This window comes from Bombyx mori, chromosome 4 (assembly GCF_030269925.1).
Source record: "Bombyx mori chromosome 4, ASM3026992v2".
Lineage (NCBI taxonomy): Eukaryota > Metazoa > Arthropoda > Insecta > Lepidoptera > Bombycidae > Bombyx > Bombyx mori.
Genome location: NC_085110.1, coordinates 1,658,657 through 1,669,975, shown reverse-complemented (window position 1 = coordinate 1,669,975; position 11,319 = coordinate 1,658,657). Strand labels below are relative to the sequence as shown.

General features: G+C 34.7%; 1 protein-coding gene across 1 annotated transcript in view; it reads right to left on the bottom strand.

Annotated features, from left to right (window-relative positions):
• Positions 1-1,501: 1,501 nt before the first annotated feature.
• LOC101736056 (dual specificity tyrosine-phosphorylation-regulated kinase 2) overlaps positions 1,502-11,319 on the bottom strand; it is a 71,471-nt gene continuing 61,653 nt past the window's right edge. Inside the window, exon 10 of the mRNA XM_062677104.1 lies at positions 1,502-10,928. Within this exon, the coding sequence (XP_062533088.1) occupies positions 10,739-10,928 (190 nt within the window). The 3' untranslated portion in view covers positions 1,502-10,738. The remainder of the gene's footprint in view (positions 10,929-11,319) is intronic.

Below are 11,319 nucleotides of genomic sequence, written 5' to 3'. Positions count from 1 at the left end.
GTTTGTTTGTTTGAACGCGCTAATCTCAGGAACTACTGGTCCGATTTGAAAAATTCAGTGTTAGATAGCCCATTTATTGAGGAAGGCTATAGGCTATATAACATCACGCTAAGACCAATACAAGCGGAGCACAAATATGAAATCCATTCCACCACAGCGAGGAAGCGAAAATGAATTGCGATCGGCCCTCTGCGGTTTCCCTATCATCCAATTGTTGCAGTACATTTTTTGTTCAACTTAACCCTCCCACTAATAGGAGCTTCGAAAGCGGGTCCAGAACGACATTTCTTTACCTGAAAACTGTTTGCTTCCAACTAAACGAGAATCTTCCTCGTGGTTTTTCGAGTACCGATCTATTGAGGTTCCATTTGCTGCGGTTGACCCATTACCCGATGTAATTTGTTAAGTCATTTACCATTGTCAGACACAGAAAGTCGTCCGCGCAAGTTGTCGTAAAAAGAAACAGTAGCTTTATAAGTAGTGTCTTAAGGGTGATTTTCGTTAGTTGGCAATAAAGCGGTGTATACGACCTACTTGTTTTGATTCATGTAATTTCGTTGATGGTTAATAATAATAAACTTTTCCTCGTTTCTGGTATTTATAAAGTAATCTTTGTACGTGCTTTTTTAATAATGTTATCTAACGTTTATTATGTGGTACAGTCAGAAGCATTAGGTCGGATATTTAAAAATACATTGAGGAACTATTTTAGGAAATTAAATTTTTGAAAAATGATCGCGCTTACTTTCAATCTATATCTATACTAATATTATAAAGAGGAAAGATTTGTTTGTTTGTTTGTTTCGAATAGGCTCCGAAACTACTGGACCGATTTGAAAAATTCTTTTTCCATTAGAGGCCGACATTGTCCCTGATGAACATAGGCTACTTTTTTTTTATTTTTTTTTATTTTATTTTTTTGGTTTCATGTGTGTTTTAATGTTTCCGAAGCGAAGCGAGGGCGGGTCGCTAGTTCATTATATCTGTGTAAATAAAAAGTTTGTTGGTTGAAAAAAAAAATCAATTGGAATCAATTAAAATTCCAAAATGTTTTTTTTTATTGCTTAGTTGGATGGATGAGCTCACAGCCCACCTGATGTTAAGTGGTTACTGGAGCCCATAGACATCTACAACGTAAATGCGCCACCCACCTTGAGACATAAGTTCTAAGGTCTCAGGTATAGTTACAACGGCTGTCCCACCCTTCAAGCCGAAACGTATTACTGCTTCACGGCAGAAATAGGCAGGGTGGTGGTACCTACCCGCGCGGACTCACAAGAGGTCCTACCACCTTGATGAGTGCGATAGTGACTTTGTTCTCTGTCGTGAAACATTCGCCTTAATATTGGTTATAATGATTTGGTGGATAAAATTAAAGGTTTTTGTTGGACAAGGTTTTTATTTTTACCCGGTGGACATAGCATTAATTTTAATCTTCAAGAAAAACATATTCATTACTTGGAAGAAATTTATGGTCATAGCACCAAGAAAAACGAAGTCATTGCTTGGAAGAACTTTATTAATTCAGAATTAATACATCGATATACAACAACCATCTTCTAAATAATATTATTTATTTGTATTCCGTAACCAAGCCGTCACATTTCTAGAGAGGGGGAACAGTTTATAAAAGAGATTATGCTAGTGTATTTTCGTATTAGCCTGGTATTTTATATAACTGGAAAATTATTCTTATATTAATATAACCGAGCATTATCAATCGTCCCAAAAAAAAATTCTAGACGCATTGGACGTAAATTAAAATGATTGTTCACAGTTGGCTAACTGTTAGCAATGTTATTAATGACTGTTATCTATACTAATATTATAAAGAGGAAAGATTTGTTTGTTTGTTTGTATTGAATAGTCTCCGAAACTACTGAACCGATTTGAAAAATTCTTTCACTGTTTGGAAGCTACACTATTCCCGAGTGACATAGGCTATAATCCTTTTTGAAAAAAATTAGAGATACCTACTAAAAGTCTAATAATGTAACCCAAGGTGTAAAAAAACTACCTAAAATATTCTTTACATCGCGACAGCATAATAATAATGTCTAACTATTATAATTATGCCGCAATAAGTGTTCTTTGATTTAAAAAAATAAAATAACGTCAAATATCGTTGAAATTTTTGTTAAAGACCCGAGCGGAGCCGGATCGTGCCGCTAGTTGTTAACTAAATGAAATACGGTTGAGTTTAAATTGGACACTCATCGTCTAAAATTATCTTCAATTTTAATTATAGTTTATGTTTAACGTCAATTTTATATTAGGTAATTATTAATATTTAATTATATTTTATGAATTGCCAGTGTATGACCTAGCTCTCTCTAGAATAAATTCAATTACTGTGAAGAAATAATGTAGATTAAATTATGGATCTACTCAGTAAGCAATTTATGAATGTGGTCCCCCCTATGTCTTGGTTACGGCTAAATCTACAACTACGACATTGTATTCACAGATAATATGTCTCTCAATTCACGTTTTGGCTTTGCCTAAATCTAACACATATTTACATATAGACAGTACTACACAGTACTATAGACAAAGTAACAAATACTAAGACGAAATATATAGATTGTTATTATATAATCACTATACAATACTATGCCTAGAATATAGTATCATTTGACTAAACTATTGAGATCACATAATAAATATTACGATATAGTTTATTTTGCCTATACCTAGTACGATAGTAAATACTAGCTGCTATTCATGACAATTTGAACTTAATTTACTGATTGATTTAGTTTCATTATTAATTGATATAAAAAAAACGTGTTCGCATTTTGTATCGTTTGACATTCCGACTGTTACAATCACTGTGATTTGTTTTTTTTTGTATCTTACCAATATTCGATTTAATATATTTGATATGAATTTTCATAACTAGACGTTTCAGCTAGCGAAATCAAATATTATTAAAGGAAAAATTTCTCTAATTTTATTTTAAAGAATAGAATATATCATGAATTGTTGTTATTAGACACACATTTCACTAGTACTGAGATTTAATAATATACAATTTGGCATCGTATTTTTATACCGAACAATATTTATATCAGTTTATAATGATAATAATTAGTTTATTTAGAAAATTATTTAATTAACATAATTAAATTTTAAAATCATCTATTTTTTGACAAATTTTACGATTAAACATCTAAACAGATAAATACTTATAAGGAATCCTCATATTCGTACATTTAAGGCGAGATCGACACATCAATAACCGACCTGCTCGCACATAAAATACAATCAGCATGTGCGAACGAGACGCACTCTTAATCTAACTAGTCTTCAAGATCTCGCACTAATACTACAGCATTCGATGTTCGTATCACTTTAGTTCCCAAAAAATACATAGATAGCACACGTTAAGTACTAATTATATAGCACATAGAACTCGTTGTTGTAAATCTTTAAGGTTCATTAGCGTTGTGGCATTTGTCTTTTTTATGTTTCTTTATTATGTACATACCGGGATAATTAGTACTAACGTTGTTCATGAACAAAAACCACGCTGGAGAACTGACGAAAACATTTACAAAAATAAACACTCTGAGTAAAATTGTGATTTCGTTACGGTTATAAGATTCGTGATGTTTTTAGGCCAGGAGTGCTAAGTTCTATGAATAAGAACAGTATTGAATACTTCTCAAATCACTAAAGACCTGAAGTCAATAAAGAATGTCACAGTAGTTAGTATTTCTAGAGACGTACCAAAATAACAGATGATATCACTGGTGGGTATCGATCAGATTACTAGCTGTATGTTTTGCATCCCTTTAAGATTTTCATTAATGTTCTTCTGTGTGCTTAGTGCTTATTTAACTTTCTCGATAGCATAAAAGTTAACTAAAGGGGTTCGGCCACCGGTCCGAAAGAAAAAAAAACTGTACCTATGACGTTGGAGCGTTTGCCTGTGATTGTCGCTAGGGGCGCTGTTCCAACTCCATACTTATTAATTTGAGTTAACTTTTACGCTATCGAGGACGTTAAATAACTCGCACTTAGCACACTGTAAATTTATTATCTGGTAAATTTGCTAAAGGTATTAAAGTTCCGAATTTCTAACGGTAAATTATGTTTGTGTTATAAATTATAAACAAGCCTTCTTCTTATTAGAGAAAATCAATGTTATGTCATACTTTATTAAGTGTGATATTACGTTGATGATCAGTGTTTAAGTATTCTTATAGTATCTTTGTTAGTCCAAACTGATTTCAGAGTTAACAAAACTGTCTACAATGTCAGTGTCTATTGTATATTTTAATAACTGTATACCTTTTTAACCTCAATTTTTTTAAACTACAAATCTTTTGATAAATAATGTACATTTATGTTTATACGCGTGAATAATGATTCTATTAACATTATACATTTTGTTTCTTATATTTCATTTATGATATGACAAGGCGTATACCATCTAGTGTAATAATATTCAGTCGATTATTATCCATTATTATATCTACCTTAAGGGCGTGTACCCACTTATGGTTGACAAAGTTCGGTAGGGGGCTTCCTTTCTGTTAGAACAGGGGCTCCCAAACTTATTTTGAGACTACACTTTGAGAATTAATTATTTTTAGCACCCCCATTTTTTCATCTACTTAAAAACCACTATAGCGAGAGCTGAGTCGGCGTCTAAGAGTCCTAGATGCAAATAAAAATCACCTCCCAAGCTTCTACGCAACACCCCCATTTTTTCTGGGTCTCTTACCGCCCCCGTTTAGGCCTGCAGCGCCCACAAGGGGGCGTTATGGCCCACTTTGGGAAAGGCTGTGTTAGAAGGTATATAATAAATACAACAAAAATCTAGAGTTAAGTGCATATACCCGTGATTTATAAGGGTGTCGTCCTCGTCGAACTCGTCGTCGACGACCAAGAGTTCGATGAGCGAAAATACACACAGCCCACCGAGTTTCTCGCCGGATTTTCTCAATGGGTCGCGATTCCGATCCGCTGGTTGATTCTGCGAAGCACTGCTCTTGCAAGGGCTAGTGTTAGCAAACTCTCTCAGGTTGAGTCCATGAGCTCAGTTACCCGTCCGCGTGTAGCTGGGATACCCACTAGCACCACAGGCTACCAGCGTAGTACCAGGTAGGGGAAAAAAATTACGGTAATAAGTTCCGAACTCACGCTTATTCTCGCAATACTATCAAAATATTTGTCATCACGGATTGTTAGGCAAGCGACACGTTTTTGTAGTAATCTAATAAACTTATAATATTTGTAAATTGACCGAGAAATTGTTTGTTAATATTGTTCTGTATGCTGCAGTAAAATATGCTTTTTCCAATACAATGTAGGACCAAAATAACACTATCGTTAATTTGGCTCGCCGTTACGATCATCGATTGTGATTGTTGACAACAGAATGCTGTGGTCATTTGTAAGTATATATTTGTTATTATACGTAAAGCCTCATTACTCTGCTGTAGATATTTCAAAACTGGCAACCTCGTGGTTAATAAATACGATTTTTTAGGCTCTAGTGGGTACTATATATCAAGAATAATTTATATTGGCATTACCTTGGTATGCAATAATAACAACTTTCATTTTCGATCTTGTATTAAGGAGAGAACTAGGATTAAAAATGTAGGTTCTGCCCGAGATCCGAAAAGCTCGTCGGGCTTTTTCTCTGAAAGGCTTTCGTCATATACCGCCAATATTTATCAAATAGGCCTATCTATACAAAATTTCTCTGCCCAGTATCTAACATGTAATGATCTACCGCATTGCTATCCTACTGAATTGTGATATTGGTTGATTTACTCACCAATTAGGACAATATTCTTTAAATAAACAAGCTTTTAATGACCAACATAAATTACAAGACTTATTAGTCGATTTTTATACTTAATCAGTTGATTAAGTATAAAAATAATCGAATTATGAATAAAAGTAATTACGTAACGCGTATTGTTAACGGAAATCTTTTGCATTTATTTATTTGTCACCTTTTCCATATATTAACATATTAATCGATAGTTTTACTACTCGTCCATTTTTATTAGTGTTTGATCGGTATTATTTATTTATTTAAAATAATTCGTTAGTTTAAATATAAAAAGGGACTCGTCAATTAGTAGTGAATTAATTTCGGTTGTTTCATGATGTAATTATAAAATTGTTTTAGTTAAAATGTAAATGTTAGAATATTATTCTGAGTTTTCTTAATATTAAGACACTCAAAAAACTGCATTACTTGATAATTGATTTTTTGCATTAACAAAATTAAAATTTTGCTGGAAAATGAGGATTTTATAAGGAGTTTTATTAAATTCAAGAGAAAATATATTCTGAACAATGACTTTAATATACGCCGTACCATCTTTATACCACAACTGGCTTTGCGGGAAACTAATAGAACCCTCACTTTCAATACCAATTTAAAAACATTTATCATTTATATATCACTAGCTGATCCGGCCGATGTCCTTTTCAAATTATTTTTTCTTTAAGATCCTCATTTGGTCATATGAAGATTTTATGACAAAAAATTGTCAGTCGATAGGGCCGAGGCGTTCGCAACTTATACGATTACTAACGAGACGTTAGTTTTATTTTATTTATATAGATTACTTGTAATATTTAGACTTCGTATTGGTATGTTTGTACGTGTAATGTTAGAAATGTTACAACAGCAGAGTTGTAAATTACAAATACAGAACAACTAATAAATTTCGCAAAACTTTAAAGTATAGATTCCGTATTCCGTATTCGTAAACAAGGCCAAAAACGTAATGCAGAAAGAACGCTTTGTTTAATCGACCAAAATTTTATTAAAATTAGGACATATTATAGTCTAATTTTAAGATGGCTATTATATGTTATATAAATGCGCTAAAACTAAACGACTTTAGCTGCAGTTCCAACTAATCGATTCTATTAATCGAATATTGTAACTTAGAGTTACCAAAAACAGATCGCAACATCGTTAAAGATTTCAAAATTGATTTAGCATCGTTTCTTGGTAATGAAACAAGTAGTGCGTGACAGATGTATGGTCATCTCGTATTTTGAGAAACAATCTAATTATTAGAAAGGGACGTAAGATTTGGAACGATTTTTCAGCGAAGGCGAAATGTTTCGAAATATCGACCGATGCGAGATGTATGTAACGTGGATGTTACAAATAATTTAAAACAGTTAATTCCACAATCGGTTATCTGTTTTATTTTACGTTCTCTTTTGTTTATTTGTAGTAATTTTTTTTTTTATCTTTCTTTCAAATTGTATTAACGTTACGAAGTCGTTTTGGTCAATGCTTATTATAAATATTCCAAATTAACTTACAAATATACCGAAATATTCTTTAAATAAACGACTACATAACCTACTGGTATAGGCATTTATAGAAATTCGTAAATGACTAGACAATGTTTTCTAGTAATTACACAAAATACGACCTTTTCAGCTATTCCATAATACTTGCGGTCACACATTCAACAGATGTCAGTTGGTCAGACACTGATCTTAAAGGAGCGATTTCTGTTGGTCCTTTACATAAAGGTTTTGCTGTGGCCTCAATTATCTCATTTTTGTTTTTTATGTCTATCAATTTTGACTAACAACTTTTATAGGTACATTGGCAGTTTACGATCGCGGGTTTTATGTCAAAACAAAACGTTACGCATTGTAGACTATACGTTACTTTGATTTGTGAACGTGTATAGTGTACAAATTTAGAGTTATTTTCATACTGTTATCCAGCATCTTCGGTGTTTTTTGCAAGTTGAATTTTCAAAATTTATATTTAAGAAATACATCCATTATTTTAATATACACCATTATTTTATAACTAGTACAAAGATTTTAAGGACATATTAGGGAAGACATTATTATCATATATGTGACGGAAAAATCTCATAATACCTTTAAATAGCAAAGTTATTATCATTTGTTTATTGTAAAAAATCTCACTGAAATCATGGACATATTACTTTACAATCCATTCATTAGTTCATTGAACTTCATTGATGGTATTCCATCCTACTCATTCGCATTCGTACTGTCGCACTTGTGACGTAGATGGCCTTAGACAATAAAATGAAACAAAAGAACATGTGATGTAGTTACCTACTTTATTTAATTTTCTAAATTCTAACCTCTCCGTCATATTCATCCGGGCTTAGGACCGGCAAAATTACCTTTTTACAATTAATTAAATACGTATGTGATTAGAAAACAATAAACAAATATTACAATAAAATAAGGTATTCTGTACTAAAAGAAAAGAGAAATTTTGGCATATTTATGAAGTTAGAATCAGGTGCTATTTACAATAATTATTTACATAGGTATTATTTACTAAACTTACAAGTATTTCAATTGTCCTTCGAAATGTCCGCTACTATTGTTAATACACAGACGGGCTCGTTTCATTAAATTGTTTTTAACGAGAGAAGTACGCTTCTCTATCTTTTCACTTCGTGAATAGCGTCCAATATGCGCTGTTTTAATCGTTCGAGCCTAATTCGCTCGCTTCTGTGCACACGTCTCTTAATTTCACTCCACAAAAAGAAGTCCATGGGCGTTAATTCTTGAGATTTCCTGTAGTGATATGGATGTAATCCAGCCTTATTAATAATCTTCCAGGCACAGGACTGGCTGATGTTAAACCGTCGATCAGCGTCATTTGTACTCCGCCGGGGATCCTCTTCAAAATACGCTAGTACATCGTCGTACAGATTTTGTGACAACGCCGGTCTTCCTCGTTCTTGACGTACGTAGGTGACCGTGCGTGGAATGAACCGCGATCTTGTAAACGCTGGTAAGCATTTACCACGGTTCGCACATTTGGCTGTCGAGCGTTTGGGTGTCTTCCCTGTACATACGTACAGCTGCACTAGCGTTTTCTCGACTCAAAAAGTACGCACGAAGCATAGCTACATACTCCCGTGATGTGAACTGATAAGCCATCGCGTCAGGGAAAACTTAAACAAACAACTGTTGCAACGAAAAAAAGCATGCGCACACTTCCGATAACAATTTAGCACTGTTTTTTGTCGTTGTTGCGTCGGGGCGCGGCGCGGGCGCAGAGGGACAAGGGGTGGTTGGTGGGCTTCGACTTGAGTTTCCCAGAATTTATCAATGGAGCAGCGCCCCGTAGGTACCCAAACCCCGCCGCACGTACCTACTATCGGTCATTGATTGATTTTTTTTATAATTATTTAGCATTTACCAGTTATTACGTATTTTTGTGGACTGTTTTGAGACTTAGTGTTTTTTATTTTTTAACTACACAAATATGATTAGTTAGAGATACTTAGAGCCCAGTAAAATTTTTTGTACTAATTAAAAAATAGGGGTGTATTTAGATTAAGATTTCTAGAAGCGGAAACAAAACGTTTGTCAGTCAAGATGGTGGAGAAAACAAAACGGATTTATGTTCTCAAATTGCGTTGAACTCTCGACTCATTCAACAAAAACGGTCATGATTAGGAATAAATCATAGGTGAATTAAAATATTCATTTCTCAAAATTTTTGTAGTTCGTTATAGCAGTACCTATGTTAATCACAAAAAGTTTGCCACCGAAAAAAAAAACAATTCAGTGTTATCGAAATCTGTGGATTTTAATTATATTCTAAAAAATATTTTTGTAAAATCACCACACGAACTGGCTTACGTTTATTGTAGTATTACTAAAATAACGAATGCCTTAGCTAAATTTTAACGAAATACCTGAATAAAATCTCGCGCGTCCAATCATCGCCGGAATAGAATCTAAATAGAGCGAAATGACAACACCATTCAAACATGAAGAATTTCCATTTCGTGTTTATCCAGAAATTAATGAAGGGAAGATCCGATTGACATAGAATTAGTTTAGAACAAGAATATCAAGATCACATTGTGCTGTCAGCATGTGGTACTATAACATTGGTATCTAAGAGGATAGTCTGGGTACGGTAACACGATGAAAAAATCTATTAATCTATTGATTTGCATATTTAAACTAATACGTTGCTAGTTTAGATATAAGTCAACCAACTGAGTTTCTCGCTGTACCTTCTCAGTGGGTCGCGATTCCGATCTGGTCGTAGAATCAGCTAAGCACTGCTCTTGCTTGGGTCTCTTCTTGCCCTTAGCAATTCTCTCAGGTTGAGCCCGTGAGCTCACTGGTCCGTGAGAAGTTGGAATAGCCACTTAGGCTACCAACGCTTAGCTAGGGTAAAAGATTAATAGAAAGTTTAAAGAAATCACTCCGTTTCTGTACATGTACATGTCTATTCCCATGAACTAACGCGACAAAACAAACTCGTCTAAAGATCCAATACGAATATTTTCAGAACACAGTTTGAGAAACAAGTTTACGATGTGTTAGAATAATAACAAGTATGTCATCTAAATAAACCTGCTAACGAACTTTCAACTCTTATTTTGTACCGAGGCAGAGTAGGTGCTGTTATAGCAATCATAACTGTATCTTACGCACCAAAATATACTTTAACATAATAACGAAGACGATAAGAGATTTAACAGAATTATCTGCTTTAAATTCGCAATTTGCTTCTTTACTTCGGACTTCAACAATTCTAAGACAAACGACGAATTTTAAATATTGTTAATTCCTTTTACTCTTTGATCGAAAGTTTAAATAAAAATTCACACTCAATAGACCATATCCTAGAGCTCAATTATGTCTACGACCTCGTTGAATGAAACCTGACAGTGAGTCAAGGGAGGCCTGATCTGGCCCTAACTCAGGGCTTGGGTCACGCGCGGCCGAGCATCGCAGCCACGTCGCCGGCAGACTGAGAGTGCAGTAGCGCCCCGCGTGTTGGCCGTGGCGGGGCGAGACGTGGTAACGCGAGGACTCCCGAGGGTGTACTTCCCAGAGGACAGCCGGTCACGAACTCGTGGCGGGACGCCTCCGTTGGTGTTATACGACGCTTCGGATCCCATCTGCGGACAAAATAATTTATTAATATTTTATAGGTTTTTATTTATTTATTTATTGCTTAGATGGTTGGACGAGCTCACAGCCCATCTGGTGTTAAGTGGTTACTGGAGCCCATAAACATCTACAACGTACATGCGCCACCCATCTTGAGATATAAGTTCCAAGATCTCAAGTATAGTTACAACGGCTGCCCCACCCTACAAACCGAAACGCATTACTGCTTCAGGGCAGAAATAGGCAGGGCGGTGGTACCTACCCGCGCGGACTCACAAGAGGTCCTACCACCAGTTGGTGTTTCCGCCATACAAGCAATAAGCCGTGCTCGCCCACTTCGCTGGGCATTTAAAATTAACATTATTTATTGTCATTATTATTAGGGAGTCCAACGCTCAT